At 39.5% G+C, this 17847-nt stretch overlaps 1 protein-coding gene across 1 annotated transcript in view; it reads right to left on the reverse strand.

Annotated features, from left to right (window-relative positions):
* Window positions 1-17847, reverse strand: part of prkd1 (protein kinase D1) — an 80736-nt gene that overhangs the window by 9758 nt on the left and 53131 nt on the right. The window contains exons 15-20 of the mRNA XM_080871024.1: window positions 17230-17336; window positions 14649-14810; window positions 13360-13458; window positions 6915-7075; window positions 6563-6669; window positions 369-454 (exon numbers count right to left, since the gene is read on the reverse strand). Of these exons, the coding sequence (XP_080727150.1) occupies window positions 369-454; window positions 6563-6669; window positions 6915-7075; window positions 13360-13458; window positions 14649-14810; window positions 17230-17336 (722 nt within the window). The remainder of the gene's footprint in view (window positions 1-368; window positions 455-6562; window positions 6670-6914; window positions 7076-13359; window positions 13459-14648; window positions 14811-17229; window positions 17337-17847) is intronic.

Genomic DNA, 17847 nt, shown 5'->3' on the forward strand with positions numbered 1-17847 from the left:
TACAGCATTTCCTGATTACTGCAGAAGCTGTGACCTTAATGTGGCCCCACTTACTTTGCCTGCAGACAATAAAGTTTAGTTAAACAAGATGGATTAAGGTTGCTGATGTTAAGTAAACAAAAAGAAAAAAATTCCCAAAACTCCAAAATGTTTTTACATGCTACACATATGGGGTTAATGAAAGCTCTAAATCTTAACTGAAACAGTAATCATATAAAGTGAACCCTTTATATGATTTGGATGATGCTATATTAATCTGAAATGTATTATTGACTGATTCTTGATTGTTATGTTACAGATTTGTATTGAACTTGAAAAATGCTCCCAAATTGATTTTAATGGAGTTATTCAAATGACTGATTTCCTACCTGCAACCAGGGGTGGCTTAGTGTCTTGTCAACACTATATCTCTTTCTCATCTTCACTTGCAGCAAGTTGTTGATCAGGTCAATCGCTGCATGGAGGAATACAAGAATGTAAGAAAGAAAGAACATAGGGAACACAGGGGGAGAATGGAAGTGCAGAGTATTAGTAGGAGGAGAATTTGGGGTTGAGGCCCACCCATGGTCATGGGCCAGTCAGGGCTAATGAGCAAAGCTAACATGATGTTAACCTTTCTTTAGGGGTCAGTGGTCTGAACAGCTCTGGGACCCCAAGGCCCCTCAGGTCTACAGAGGCCTCCATCACTTGGTATTATGCACATGAATGGACTACCATATGAACCCACCCCCCCTACAAACCTAAGATCCTCATTCCACAAACTGATGGACTCTCCTAGTTCTTCAAGTTTCTTTACCACATACATTCACCTCTCCTTAACTCCTCAGCAGCACTGGCTCTCTCCTGTTTCCCAGACCTGTCTCATGACCTCATAATTTGGATAATCCAAACCAAAGGCCAAAGAATAACAATGTTAGTTTACAGTCATTCTAAACAGTTATTGAACTGCAGTGTTTAGTCTCACAAGAAACCTGATTTAAAGACATACAACTGTGAATAAATAATGAGAAATAGTTTATTGTTATTACTTGACCAGATCGACATCCCAGGGACACCTTTTATACCCTATCCATACCCTATTTTGAAATGTAGTTGTTTCCTTACTTTTAAGCCAAATCCACCTAAAGTATAGATTTCAGAAAATTCTGTCATGTAGATATAGAATATTTGATTCCTGTGTTGACAAGGGGTTCAGAGAAGAGTGGAGAGGGCAGTGGGGAAGAGAAGGGCATGGATGTGTGAATTTCTTGGTGACATTTGGAAAAACATCTATAAAGTTCTCAGTCATCCAGGTTATGGTTATATCTAAGGAGGTTGGAAAGAAAGCAACTGGACTTTTTTCCACAAAACTTAAAGAAGTCAGAAGGGCCCCAAAACAAACAAAGCAAAACAAAAACAAATCCTATTAAAGAGATCAAAAGTTTTGAAACTAAGATTAACCAGAATTATATAAAGAGAAAGGTATGGAAAAGAAAAGGAACTTCTCATGCCGTCAAGCAGATCATCTGTCAAACATGGTGGAGCCAATGCTATGTCATGGTCATGTATAACTGCCATTGGAACTAGGTCATTAGTATTTGTTAATCCTGATAAAAGTAGCAGAATGACTTCTGAAGTGTTAAGGCCGATACTCTGCTGACAGACCTGGTAGAGCATTTCAAAAGAGCAACAACATTTGTTGATATCTATGGACTCTAGACTTCAATCAGTCACTGACTGCAAAGGCTTTTCATCACAGTATTAAAAACAATTCTCATGTTTAAAGCTATCTTAGATTGTCATTTTGAGCCCTATAAAATAGCTAAAATGAAAATAACTATAATCCCTGAAATAATATCTGCAACATTTTGTTAAATGCCTTAAATTAAATATTTAAAAGCTGCACTCTATGGTGATGTGCAGAGAATAACAAAATCTGTGTCAAATATTTATGGTCCTAAATAAACCTAAATATGAAGTAGTGCAATCCCAGTGAAAGAGAGGATATGAACTGTATATAACTGTAAATGATAAATTATACAACATATATCTCTCATGTAGTGTGATATGCATATGTAGGAATTAAACATTTTTTTAAAACAAATGAATGAATTGTAAAATGCAAACAATTTAAATAATTGTCAATAATTAAATCAACTTTAATTAATATTTTCCCTATTGTTGCCTCTCCAAGGAATCCTTTATCGCTTTTATTTGGATCAAAGGAAGTGAACTAGGTTCACAATAGATTATGCCTTCTAACTGGGTAGATACATATACCTGAAGTTTACCAGACTTTGTGCTATATTGTAATTCTCAAGTGTTCCCTTAACTTTTTTGAGCAGTGTACAAAATATCCTTGCACTAATGTGTGAACACAGTGCTCTGTCTTTGGTCTTTCTTTTCCGTTTATCACAAATAGACCTGCTACTAGAGAGCTCGGTCTTTTCTCTTTGCAATTTACGATTTAGAAATGAGGATTGCATCATCATTAAAAGCTGCAGATATTAAAAAAGTTATTAGTGTATACTTCTGTTAATTTTGGCTGCTTCTTTATATCAATTATATTTTATAAATGTACTAGTATAATATCATCTGAAGCCCCAGCATGCTTTAAAAACAACTTGTATTATTTGGGATGTGCAAGAAGGTTGGCTAATGCAATCTTATTGAGTCTCAGGTAATGGCAGTTAAAGAGTAGCACCTTCATCAATGAATGGGTAACAAGTGTCCCCTTCATTAAGGTGCAGAATTGTAGTCAGAGTTTCATGACTGCACCACCAGCTACAAAAAAGAAGCATACAAAGTTTTTGCCCCATAAAGGGCTCAATGGCAATACCTTAGAGGGTACCACTAAGGTAATGCTGGTATATAATGGCACAGTGATGTGCCATTATACCTTTAAAGGTAAAACAAAATACTTTTTTCCTGGGGGAGGAAGACTACCTCTGCATGACCATAAATGTGGTAGACTTTCAAAACTTTATTTCATCTCCATTTAAAAACTTGAATTGTGTATGCTTGTAGGCAAAAGGGTCTTATTTAAAACTGATCTTTGCAAACGCACATTTCTTGGCGCACTTAGAGTTTATTCCCTGACATTTAATCCTCCTGTGGCCAACAGAAATGGCTTGTATTTATTTTGAAGCACAGCTCAAGTCATTCTGGCAGCATGAGGAGGTGGAGGGAAGGTTAAGAGCACTTCGGGGATCCGGTTTAGGAGTGAGTGAGTCAGGCGATTTTAAATCTGTCTCATAGTCAACAGGACAATTCCAGCCAACACACACGGCAGACACATTTAGAGACAATGACGGCAACAACATGAGTCATACAGCAGCAGAGAATGGCTTGAACTGATTTCAAGGAAATGTTGGAGTTATTATACTGCAACATAAAACATAATTACCTCTGCTTGTATGCTGTCATACATGGTGTCATACAGAAAGATGAAACAAGCAATTCATCTTTGATCACACATTCAACATTTCAGTCAGTCTCGCAGACATGAATCTGCCTGTTTAATATATTCTAATTTAAAAATCCAGACATAGAAATAAACAGGTATTGGTCTCTAAATTTTGAAGCTTTGGTATTAATGCTTTGGCTGCTGTTTTGTTAGTTTTAGTGTCAGAAGCAGTGTTGGGAAGGTTACTTTTAAAATGTATTCCATTACAGAATACAGAATACATGCCCTAAAATGTATTCTGTAACGTATTCCGTTACGTTACTCAATGAGAGTAACATATTCTGAATACTTTGGATTACTTAACATACTATCTTACATTTTACAACTACGTGAATGTACTATTGCTGTGATTTATTACTATTACTGAAGGTCCGCGGCTCCGAACCGTAGTAAAGGGACCTCTGACTAATATGGGTTCCGTGTCGGGCTCGTAGCCGAAAAATAGCTTTACTTTGTTGTCTGGGTCAACTCTGCTTGCGAGAGACAGAGAGAGGTGTTGAAAGGCTGCTCCAACGGAACTTATTGTTTCGGAGGAAAACACGAACAAAGCGTACAGTCGAGTCTTAATAGCTTACTTACAACTGGGCTCGTCAGGCACTCTTCTTGGCTGCAGTGGTTATTATTATATTTACATGCTTCTAGCTCCCGTTTTTGCTCAATGACAACTTGTACCTTTCCACTCTCCTTTTTCTCCCACCTCGCGCTCACAGACACATAACGAGTATGGCAGTCCATTCTCCCTGCAGCACGGACTACACTGCCTATGATGCTACATTCTGCATTCTGCCTATTAGCTTAGCACAACAACAACAACAAAAAGGCGCTCTCTCACCCAGGAAACACGCAGCGCGAAAGCGTCACCCTGTAACCATGGCAACCGCAACGCTGCCGCCTGGAACTACAGAACGTAGCTGTCAAACAAAACCGAAACAGTCCTGACCCACCACAATATGAAACAGGAAAGTACCGCAGTGTAATCCATTTATTTCAACAAAGTAACTGTATTCTGAATACCACCTTTTTAAAGGGTAACTGTAACGGAATACAGTTACTCATATTTTGTATTTTAAATACGTAACGGCGGTACATGTATTCCGTTACTCCCCAACACTGGTCAAAAGTGACTATGGTCGTGTCCAAATTCATGGGCTGCATCCTCCTGAGGCCGCATTTGTAGACCGATTACATCACAGCGACGCGCCGAAGGCTGTCCAAATTCGTAGACTCCTCCGAATGCAGCCGACAAATGCGTCCTCCTTTTCCCCAAATTTGAAGGATGGGTCGGGTGTGTCCTTCGTGGCCCACCATATCCCAGAATTCATAGCGCGGCCCAGCCAAACTCCAGTTTCCAACAATGGCGGCCGCTACTAAGTTTTAAAATTACTCATACTAATCTTTCTGGGTCACAAAATAAACTTTTAACATTTTTTTAGGTGAGAAAGTAGCTGTGTAAACATCAAATATCTGCTCGGTTTATCAAGATATCGCATATTTGCAAAAGTGCTTCGACGTTTTCGGAGACGTCTGCTACCCACCAGCTCGATAGCTAACCGGGAGCTCGAGGGTCACTGATGCGGCCGAGAACGGCACAACTACCGGCACATCATTTTCAGATCACCGCGGACTTTCGCTACTCGGGTTAAGTCACTTAGAAAACCTAAAAATGTTATTGTTGGGCTTTTTTCAGTGTTTTGTTTGTTCGTGAGTAAATCGGTTTGGCTGAGATTAAAGTTATTAGATTAGATAAAATAAAACTTTATTAATCCCCCGGGTGGGTCCCTCCTTGGTTTTTACACAGCTGACTAAACGTCAAATAGAAAACTGATTAAACAGAAGTATGAGACGGTCGAGAATTTACGCCTGTGTCCTGTTATATTTTAGATAGCAAGGAGCAGACAGCTGAGTTTATTAAACTCCACCGAGACAGCGGTGACACTAATCAGAAGGCTAGACCATCCAATTTCCCCAGCCGTTTACTTCCGGCCTACCCGACCTTCTGACGACCCGGCCCACGTAGACCGCGAAGGCTGGGTCCTCAGCCCATGAATTTGGACACGACCTATATTTGGATAAGATTCCAGAGTGCCATGTCATAAGCTAAGGCTAGCAAGCTCTGTTAGCAACTAGTGTCCATAACATACAAGCTAATGACAGGCTAATAAAATACCAAAACTAGAGCACTGATTTCTTTGACAGTCTGAACCTTGCAACTATTTTTCTCAGATAATTCCAGTAAAAATGCTTTAGAAGAAACTGACACCAGCAATGTTCAGCTCATCTTTGAAACCAGGGAAGCTATCCTCTGCTGGCTGAAAGAATAGGCTTCTTTATTAGTGATGCATGCATTAACCTAGCTTGTTGCGCCCCTCTGCAGCCCCTAATCTCTTTGAAGTGGTAGTGAAGGAGTGTTCAGCTGTTGCTAATTGACCACACCTAGTCAGGTGTGGATAAAGGCATATATGAGGCAGGCTTTCATGGAGGCACAGTAGTCTCTGTTTTAGTATTACCAGCTATTTTAGCTAATGTGTTACATAAATAATAAAATGTGCTATATATAATAATAAAACCTCTTCTCATTTAAATTCTGGTATTAGTCTCCATATTTGTCATGGCTGCGGCAACAGACATGTGGAATGATAGAAGAATGAGGACCCAAATGCAGACACGGATGCAGGAGAATGTTTTGAACGGACAGCGAGGCTTCGGCTGAACAATACTGCAAACCGGTGGAACAGAGAAAACTAACAACACCTAAACTTGGGAAAACTAAGCACAACATGTAACCTGAGGGTGGAGCAGAACCGGGGGATGAGGAACTGGGAAACAGGGAAAGCTGACAGAGATAACGCTGAGGCAACATAGGGAAGACACGCAGAGGTAACACAGGTGGACCAGTAACAAGCAGAAGAAAACACAGGGCTTGAGCCAGGCCGTAAAACATAAATGGGGGCTCGTCCAGGATAGTTTGGACATTTTTGTGGAGAGATATATATGACAATTATGTCACAAATAGATGTTACTCATCATGTCAGATCTTTTTTGAATGAAGTAGGTTTTCTGTGGGTTAGCTTTAGGTCTTGTAGACTTCTGGTTGAGAGGCTCAGCAACATGCCACACCTTCTTGGGAGATTTTTTTCCAGGGGTGAGGGGGGTACATGAAGGCTGCATTCTGGATCTGATCATTAATATCTTCATCTTCATTGAAAGGGAACGTCCCACTGAGACTGCAAAAACATAAATACTTTTAGTTTTTTGCACATTTATCACTAATCTTTTCATAATAATAGAAATTCATTAAAGTATAGATAGTATCCTATAGATGTTACATTGTGTTTACAGTAACACAACTAAAAAAGGAGAAGGATGAGATAAAGGAAAAACTCAGAAATAGACAAGCAGAAAGAAGAATACAATTTTAAACCAAAATCTACTCAGACTATTATGTTTATCAGTAAAGGTATCATCCTACCTGACATAGATGATGACTCCAACTGACCACATGTCCAGAGAGCGGTTGTAGCCTTTATTTCTCAGAACTTCAGGAGCAAGATATGCTGGTGTTCCGACCACTGAACGCCTGAATGACTTCTCACCAATGATTCGAGCAAACCCAAAATCACACAGCTTCACCTGCAGCAGGAGCAATATAAATTACTAAAGCTGTTAGTAGTGGAGGTAAAAGTAAAACAATGTAAAAGCTGGCTGGTCATTTCACAGCATTATATCTATGGTCTTAACCTACACAACTGTCAGACTGGTAATACTAGACTATAGCAGTGATATGTAGTAAAAACATGGGGTTTGTCACAAAAAATGTCTAAAACAGTCAATTTTTCTGTGTAGTGTGACACATTTGACATTCATTTGTCTTTATAATGTGAGGCTTATCAGTGTCTTGGACAGGAATTTATTACTCTTTAACCACCTGATCTAACATAGTAACCATCTAGCCAGAAAGAAATATCATGTAGCCAGAACCTGGTGTTAGTATTTAAATGGACATGTGGATTGATTCTAAGTGTAACGAAGCTACTAAAAGTTAAAAAAAAAACTGTTGGCTGTTAGCTTGCTGGATGATTCACTCACACTCAGGAGGAAGATGGAAATTATTATGGATATGTTGGCTCTTTTCAAGGTTGTGATGAATCATTTCTCTTTTGCAGACCTAAACATGCAATCTCACATCGTTGTCTAAATGTATTTCGAGTTGTTTCATGGGCTGTCTCTCCATCCTGATACATCCTGATACTCAAATACTGAGACTTAGTTTTGGAGTCTTAATGTAGGAAAAATCAATAACTATTTATCGAGCAATAACCACACAAGGTGGTTTCAGTGGATATCAAAATTGTCTCTCTGTAAGGTTGTAGAACCACATGGATTTATCAGGTTATGTCAGGGGTCACCAACCTTTTTGAAAGTGAGAGCTACTTCTTGGGTACCGATTAATGTGAAGGGCTACCAGTTTGACACACACTTCTCAAATAACAAATTTCCTCAGTTTAACTTAATTATGTGTTATCATTAATAATTAATGATATTCATCTATGTACGGACACTAATTATGTTAATTATTTTTCACCATAATTATAAAGAATGCAATTAGGAAACAAGGTAGGAAACATAAATATCAATATGCAACGCTTTATTTCTGCAAGTATTTACATTTTGAAGTGATCACTTCTACAACATTTTCACTTACCACTAACAAATTTTAACAAATCATGCACTGTTACATACATTATTTTTGTATGCATGTAACATACAAAAAATCAACTTTCAAATTTTACAGAACTTTTCACCAAATTGGCAGCATTTTAAAGCAAATTGTCACATGTTACACTTAATAAACACATTTGTTTTTCAATAATTAAATTCAACTTTGACATGACACTGTAATGTTGCCACTGAGAACATCTAATATGGCTTTCTTTGTCTGTTAGTGGGAAACCTGGCATTGCATGCTGTTCACCAGTGTGTTGTAATCTGGGGTATAACTTGACACTGCAACTCTGAGTGAGTCTTGCAGATGTGCATCGGAGAGGCGTGTTCTGTGTTTGTTCTTGATGAAGTTCATGTCAGAAAAGGCTGATTCACAAAGATAGGTTGAACCAAACAGGCTGGCAACCTTCATAGCTGCTGTGCACACACCACTGTACTTTTCTGTGTCAACAAGGCACCAAAAGTTTGGTGCACCCAGATAGGCTTTGAGGTGGACGTCATTTTGCAATGTTACAATTTCGATTTCCACCTGTCCAGCATCCAAGCTGAACATTGAACTTAGTTGCTCAGCAATGCATGTTGTGTCCACATTCATGAAAGGATTGGAAACAAATGAGACACATGGCTCAAGCTGATCAAGGTCACAAAACCTGTTCTCAAACTCTTGACCAAGTCGGTTTATGACTTGAGTGTACTTTTCTGCAACTTTGTCAAAAGTCTCAGATGCAGAAGCATTGTCTTTCAGCACCATCTGCACAGAGGGAAAGTGCAGCACCTTTTTTCTCTGTAAATGCACAGAGAAAATGTTCATCTGGGCTTTAAATCCATTTAAAGCACTAATCATGTCAGCAACAGTCTTACCTTTGCCTTGCAGCTCACAGTTCAAATGGTTCAGTTTCCCAGTAATGTCTGTTAAAAACGCAAGGTCAAGTGTCCACTCAGTGTCCTCCAGCAGAGATGTGTCTTCCCCTTTGGATTGCATGAACTCCTTGATTTCACCCAAAAGTGACAAAAAACGAAGCAAAATCCGTCCCCTGCTGAGCCATCGGATTTCCGTATGTAGTAGCAGGTCACCATATTCAGCTGACAGCTCCTCCAATAGCACCTTGAATGTTCTGTGCTGTTTAGCTCTGGAGCGGATGCTGTTTATGATCTTCACGACGGGAGTCATGACGTGCTCGAAGCCGATCACCTTTGCGCATAACGCCTGCTGGTGAATGATGCAGTGGTAATGCATGAAGTTTGGGAACTCTGTGTCACCTTTACAGTGAGCGATGAATCCCGTATGTCGGCCGATCATAGCAGGAGCCCCGTCGGTAGTCACTGATACCAGCTTTTCCAACGGTACCTTTTTCTTCGCGAAAAACTCCTTCACCGCGTTATAGATGTCAACTCCCTTCGTTGTTGTCTTTAGCGGCAGTAGTGTCAGAAGTTCTTCTTTTGTGGAGAAACCATCAAATACCATCCGGATAAAGACCACCAGCTGTGCTGTACTGCTGCTGTCGACGGACTCGTCACACTGGATGCTAAACCAACTGCACTTTGCCAGATCCTGATCCAACTGATCGGCCAAGTTCCCGGACATAGCCGACACTCTTCTAACAATTGTAGTTGCCCCCAGCTGGACATCAGAGAGAGTGGAGATTACATCGTTTCCATATTTCTCGTCTTTAAGCACAGTTTTTGCAATTATCATCATTGCTTCTTTGAAATACTCCCCGTCTAAAAATGCCTTCTTTTTCTTAATCATGAAATGTGTAGCTCTAAATGAGGCTTCGGTTGCTTTTTGAGAGTTTTTCACCGGTCTCGTGAAAAAAGACTGCTGTTTGCTCAAACCTGCCTTTAATTCGCGGGCCTTTTCCGCTCGCAGTGTGCTGCCCTTTGGATAGTTAGCATGGTAGCTTGTGTGACACGTTTGGAAATGTCTCTCCACGTTGTGCCGCTTTGCCGTTGCCACAGTTGCCCCGCAAATGAGACACACGCATGAATCTTTCACAGAGGTAAAAAAGAACTCTTCCTCCCATTCACTGTGAAAATTATATGTTTTCTTCCTTTTTTCCGCCATGTTTTCCTCATCTCCTCACCTTTGCCTTTGCTGGTCTTCACGGCAACTGTTTCCGTGGAGACCAGCTAGCACTAAATATTAGATCATGATCTAATATTTAATAATAAACATTTTTTTTATATATTATCTCTAACAAATTAACGCCAATGCAATTGTGATTAAAAAAAAAATAGCAAGAAAAAATAAAAATAGATGCAGCTTACTGGTAAGTTGTTATGGTGAGCTATTTTTAGAACAGGCCCGCGGGCGACTCATGTGGTCCTTGCGGGCGACCTGGTGCCCGCGGGCACCGTGTTGGTGACCCCTGGGTTATGTGATATAGTGACATTGTTGCATCTCATCAATCAGCATCTGGGCAGAGCATTTTCAAACTTTAGTGTTCTTCCAGAATTCAGGAAATTCAGTTTTTCACCCTAACCTATTCCCACACCTGTGGTCATAACTAAAAATGGTAGGCTGATGAAACTGGCACATTATATGAATGAATAGTTATACTAAATGTTTACATATGCATTGCTTGGTTTTGGTTTCTAAAAATTACATTTGATGCCTGGAAATTTGAGATGCTCTAGTCACCTGAAACCATCTCAAGTGATGCAAATTATTTTTAGGCATACATCAGATGCATCAACTAAGTCATACTTGTGTTTTTAATTTATTTCTATATTAAATATAACACATAAAAACTTAACTTATAACTTTTAGCATAGTAGAGCTCAGTAGTCACAGAGCCACAGTGATCTAGCAGATCTTCTAGTAGTAGTTTACCTCATTTTTAGAGCTTTTCAAACTATAAATAATGTGATTTTACCGTGTTTTATGACCTTATAGTACTTCCCACCAAAAAAGAAATATCATATGTTCATAGTTTTCAGTCACATTATTGACTGAATTGACTATTATTCTCTAGCTGACAAAAATTTACTCCATTATGACAGACAAAACTGGACAAAAATGTTTTGGGAGGTCTTGGATCATCTATCCGTGGAGGAAAAACAATAATATACAGAGAAACTATGAATTTTACAGACTTGTGATCCATACCCCCCCCCCCCCCCCCCCCCAAGCGACTTTATTTCAAAGTACAGACAATTACATGTATTTTTAAATATTCTTTGTGCATTTTTCTGGATAGGTAAATTATGCCGCCATGTGGAACAAGAAATTGTTCAGCGTTCAAATAAAGGTAAGCGCTACATAGACACGTAAATCTTTCATTTTGACATTTGCTGACTTGCACTTTTATAGTGTAGAACCAGAGAAGTTACTATAGTATTCATTTGTCACATAAATGTTGTGTCATAACAATAAAGCTGAGTGAGTATTTTTCCATTGTCAGGCTAGGAATGTGTTTTCTCTCTATATGATTCAAAATATCAAACTTGAATTCAAACTTTTTGACCTACTTAATATTCCTTTCTTAACATATGCTAAATATATTGTTAGCTTTCTAGCTACCTGTAGCACAAACTAACTGTGTACATTAGTTATATAGACTAAACAGAACTGTAACTGACAGTTTTATTCAGCTATGCCAACAACATCTCTCTTTCTCCCAGTCGTATTAAACTAGTTTACATACTTTCTCTTTACTAACACAGACATAAATCTGATGCCAATTACCTCAACTGATTCTGAGAAAGATAAAAAAGAGGATTTTGATAAAAGTCATATTATTCTTTAAAATTATTGATTTCACTTGTTTATGGCAACCGGCTGACACGCGAACGTTAACACATCTCTTCCAACCGGAGCCAGATATTTGCATTTTGTTTGTTTCATGATATTTCAGAGGAACAGGCTGTGCAGATGATACACACACTAAGTATCATGTGAGGAATTATGAGCCAAACAGCTAAATGATGCATCACTAGAGTTAACAGTTAGTCTGTCTGACACTAACAGCTATTTCTAAAGACCGAACACTGAAGGAAGCTGCTAATAGTTACACTGACAGCTAATGGAGTGTCTATGTCCAACTTTTATTGCTTGCATCCACAAATACTAATACATGTGCGTGTTTTGTATTTTCTGTTTCTATCACTGCATAACTTCACTCTTTCTGCAGCTCGGAACTCAACACACATCATTTTTTTTACTACTGTTGTTTGCCAGTGTTGTCAAGACATGCAAATTTTTCTGTAGATAATTCAGATAAAATTAGAAATTAGAAGAATTCTGACACAACTTTTAAACAGCTATACTAAAAGTTACAAGATATTAATAACTGAGAATTTGAAACCTTTAACAGATTATTTGCATAAGCCTGAATAAAGGTAGTCAATATTATCTAAACGGTGCAGGACCTGGGTGGAAACACAACATCTATTTAACAGTCTCACAAATATCATCTTCAGCCTTAGCAAAAACATCTACTTGACAGAGCAGTTCTATTACTATTACATATTGTCATGAATAATATGCAGAACCAAGGCTGAATCATGATAGAGCACCTGCAGCAACACGCCAGCAGCTGAATTGAGAAAAACAGTGAGTGCTGATGAGGATATTGGGTTTAATGTTTAAAACATTAAGATAGTAATACTCCATTTCAGTCCACCATACAATGCCTGAAAGATACGCTTTGTGCCTTGCTTTCCCAACTGGCTTCAGCAAGTTCAGGTTCAGAACATGCTTGCTCTGTTGATCTGATTGTTTGAGGTTTACCTAGGATAACTGACAAATAACCCATCCAATCAACTGACTTCTTTTGGAAGCGCTTGCATTTTTCCACCGAAAACTTCGTCACAAACACTTTAATCAACTGGCTCCTTTCGATGTAGAGGAGTAGCGAGTCTACTCTAACCCCATCGCTGATTGCGAAGCTCTTTAAGGGAGAGGCAGCTTGTATCCATGATCTTGTTGTTCTGGTCATTACCCAGAGTTCGTGTGCATAGTTGAGGGTGAGAACGTAGATCAACGGGTAAATCCAGAGCTTATACTCTCAGCTCTCCCTTCACCACGATGCACTGGTACAACACCCACATCACCGCAGCCACAGCCCCAATCTGTCTGCTGATCTCCCATTTCCCTCACTCGTGAACAAGACCCCGAGATACTTAAACTTAGGGTGGATACACATCTCCATTTGAAAAACAGGTACTGTCCAAGCACATAAACATACTACCTGGGGGAAAGAGTCTGCAGAAGCCAGCAGGACGTTTTCAGGTTTCAGATCACAGTGGACAATGTTCTTGAAGTGGAGATGACGCAACGCCACCAAGATCTGACAGTGAGACAGAAAAACACAGATTGCATTTGCTATAATAATGTTGGACCTCTTGTCAAACACTCAATGCTAATGGCACCGGTCAGGCAGTAAATCTATGCAAGGGGAACACTAAAATACTATGATCAGGCCGTAATTCAATTCAATTCAGTTTTAATTTCAATTTTAGTCCCCAGTCAAAAGTACAAACATAACTGACAAAAGCACAATGCAACATAACACAAATGAGACTCACTTACTGTCTGAACTTTACAACCTCCCTTTGAGATGCTCTGCCAGGCCTTTACTGAATCCATCTTTAGTTACTGCTGGTTTGCGAGTCTCTGCCTTCAGTTATGTTCTATTCATTTTCTTACCCATTGTTCATGTGCACAGTGAAGTGTCTGATCAGTGTTGCATCATTTGGCTGAATGTGAGCAGAGATTATAGACCTATACAATCAGAATTTTTCCAGTAATTCCTATCAGCAGTAACATGATTATTAAACACTCTAAGCTCAGGAGGTAGAGCAGGTCACCTACTGATCGGAAGGTTGGTGGTCCGATCCTTGGCTCCTCCAATCTGCATATCAAGTATCCTTGTGCAAGATACTAACCTAAAGTTGCTCTCCGATGCATCTATCGGAGTATGAATGTGTGTAAATGTACTGAGAAAGCACTAAGTTCAGAGAAAGTGCTGGTGAGAATGGGTGTGATTGGGTCAATCAATCAATCAATCAATCAAGGCTTTATTCGCCACGTGCAGTGAAATAGGATTCCCCCCCCCCGACCTTACACACACAACACAGACATCACATGGGGATACAGGTCGGAGATCGTTAGCATTACATAAATGTCCACAGCACAACATTATGGAACACGTGACAAGCCACAGGGTTGGGTGGGGGGTGAGGAGTAATCCACAGCAAACACAGTAGCCATCCTGCCCAGCGCTACCATTCCAGCGCGGGCTCAGACCCACCGTGTTCCCAGGAGGGAACAAGCATCGAAGGCGTTGTACAGAGTGCTTTGAGTACTCCAGGAGAGTAGAAAGGCGCTATATAAGAATCAATCCATTTACCATTTGTCCTGGATGTTGTCACTGGATTTTTCTTAACAAAGGCTAAATTTATGGACCCAAACCTTTGTGACTTTGTTTTTACAGTTAGGGTCAGACAGGGTGATGTTATAATTGAGGCAAAGTATCACCTGTGTCACCAGGAACTTTGTGATCCTCTCAGGAAGTCGGCCTTTCTCACTGGACAGGATCATCTCCAACATGTCTCCATGAAGCTTCTCCATGACCACAAACACTCGCTCTGGTGTCTCAAACATACAGTCCAGGTTGACCACCCCTGGATGATGCAGGCTCTGAAAGGACAAGAGAGATCAGTTTAGACAGTTTAAGAACAGTTTACAATCTCCTGGGTGGGAGATTCAGTTAAAGATTTTTAAAATTGGATTTCTTCAGGTGAACCTACCATATTTGGTAATAAAAATGCTTTAATCCTAAGTATTTACTATGAATTGCATACTTTTTAGCATTTATGTTATTTGTATGCAGTGATGGTTTAATTAAACTGGAATACAGATTAAGATGAATTGTGAATAGAGTTATGTCCACATCTAAATTTAACAACACAAGCACCTTCTTCTTCATTTTAACCCTTGCATGCTTTTTGGGACAAATTGGACCTGTTTTGTTTTTTGACACCAGAAGAACTAGGTGTACTTCTTTTATTCTGAAATTTGATGGTTTAAAGTTCAAATATGATATTAATGAAACATTTTATACAGTTTTAAAGGTGGTAAAAATATTTGTACACTGAGGCTGTTTCAGTTTGACTGAACGAAAATCAACGAGTTTGAGGATTCTTGAAACTCTGAAAACTGTACATGCCATGTCTTTGTAACATTTTTAAGGGATAGTGATAACAGACTTCAAGAGTTACCCTGACACTGTCACAAGAACTGTCTGTGTTCTCACTGCATGTGTCTAGGTTCCAATGACAGGCACCTAAAGGTCTTTGAAGTGTTATGGGTGAGTCTCAAAACAGTGAAATAGTAAAACAGCACAGGACTGATCACATATGATGCACATGAGGAACAGAAGTCAGACGTCAGAGACTGCCATGACACAAACACAATATGTAACAAAATAATCTAACACGTTACAGTCTTTTATCCTAATCTGAGATTAAAACAGAGATCTAATGAGGGGTTTTACATATAAGTAAATATTAGTATAAAATAAATTCATCTGAGCTGTGAATTTAAGAGTGGGAAAGTTATAACATCAAGATTTTCTGTTCAAAAAACGCTTCACCTAATCTTCCAAGATGAACGATGAAGATAGCTCTGAGGCAGCAAAGGAAACATTTATGTCAAAGGCCCTCATGACTCTTTGCATGCAAAAATGACACCATCTTCCCTGCGTGGGAGCTTTAGCAGCAGTGGCAATGGCAGCACAGCAATCTGAGCCTGGCCCTGATCAACACGTCACACAAGAAGCCAACACAAGGAGACAGAAGGGAAAGAGATGCAACTTCTGCTCTGCAATAGATGACTGCGAAACAGGGACAGCGTGCTTCAAACGTGGGAAATACATGTCGAAGTCCCTAATCCCACAGATGCAAGGTTTCCCACCATTGCTTTGAATGCACTGACTGGTTTGCAATAAGCCACTGATATGGAATATTAACAATCACGATGGCACTTGTGAGTATTTTTAATGGCCTCGGAGGATGGATAGCGCTGTTTTTGCTATTTTCACTTTCAATAAACTAATATTTAAATTATTATGGCTTTTATGTTGTCATTTTTGGGAAACAGAGAGCATAATATCGTGTTATCATAGATGTATTTGATCAAGAACAAGTGTGCCTGCTTCTCTCCCTGGGAGGTACGGTGGCAAATATATTACTTCTTTACTTGTACTTCCTGTCCTGGCTCACATTATAATTTATATTTAGCAAACCAAAGCAAAAACATGATGCTCATAAGATGAAGAAGAGAGAGCAGGATGGGTATAGCACCAGGATGTTGAACTTAAGCAGTGCTGGCATGACTTGGCTAAGTGAAAGGCATGAAACACGCAGTTCTGAGAGTGTTTATATAAAGGAATGCCACGGCTTATATTTTGAAAAAAACACTGTCATACTGTAATATGTGTGGGTGGTTTATGTAGACGCTGCAGTTGTATAAATGAGCGTGCTTGTTTGGTTCAACGATCCCATCCAACCAATCTGTGAAGAGCTCTGGTTGTTCCAAGCTCATAGACATTACTTTATGTCACTTCAGCGAGGATAAATCTGTTTTGGGTGAACATGATATGACTTTATACAATAAGCTTAAGTAAATGTGACAGTGTACACTGACCACAACTCTCTCTCTAATATGAAGAACGTAAAATTGTATCCACTGTACTTTGCCTCTTATAGAAACGATATTAATGATTAAAGATTCAAAGATCCGAAAGCATCCTCACCCATTTCCCTAACGGCTACAACAATCATTCAAATAAAATGCCAAAAAAGCTGATATGGACCCCAAAGGTAGCAGGAAGCCATTTCCCAAACAGCTCCAGTCTGCTGAGCAGCCAAGCAGAACAGATATCAGCTGAGGTGAACTCAAGTGTGTTTTATGTGCAGGTGTGTGTAGCAGCAGCGGCGGCAGAGCAGGAATATTTTCAGATGTCACACCCCTACAGTGTTGCCACGGTTCACAACAGGAACTTTTACTCCCTGCCAACAGTATCCTGAGCAGCATGGATGTGTGTGTGTGTGTTTACCTGCAGGATGGCCACCTCATTGCGCAGCTGACTCTCCTGTTTGGTGGGGAAGCGGAGTTTGTCGATGATTTTGATGGCAACGTCTCGGCCGGACTTCCTGTGCTTACCTGCGTGGAATAAAACCCCAATCTGAGTCACAAACACACTCAGCTGTTCTAGAATGTAATCAAAGCAACAAGTTGAAGAACCTGAATGTGAGAATTGGTTTTCATGGGTTTAAACACTGTAAATGTAATATTCTTCAATATTCTCGATTTCTGGAGCGTTGGTTAGGTAAACTTTGACATCTGAAGAATGTTTCCAAAGTTTATCTTACCTTGTGTCCTCCAGGATCCCCTTTTAATGGGAGCTTTTCTTTACCAACATAATCATTATTAACATATGTGTTTAAGCACCACTGTGAATACAGAAAGTTCTACATCCTTATGGTCTTACTTTTAGTATCCTCAAAATCTAACCACATATCTGTGATATGGGTATGGTGTTGGCAAACACAACGACAGCCAAGCCTCAGCTAAGGAGTTTTGAGCTTGTGTGCTTGTGTGTGTGCGTATAATTTTTCTGTGATACTGGATTGGAAGAAGAGAGCAGAATTAAATAACTGTAGTAAGTGAAGCT

Source organism: Rhamphochromis sp. 'chilingali' (assembly GCF_963969265.1).
Source record: "Rhamphochromis sp. 'chilingali' genome assembly, chromosome: 21".
Taxonomy (NCBI): Eukaryota; Metazoa; Chordata; class Actinopteri; order Cichliformes; family Cichlidae; genus Rhamphochromis; species Rhamphochromis sp. 'chilingali'.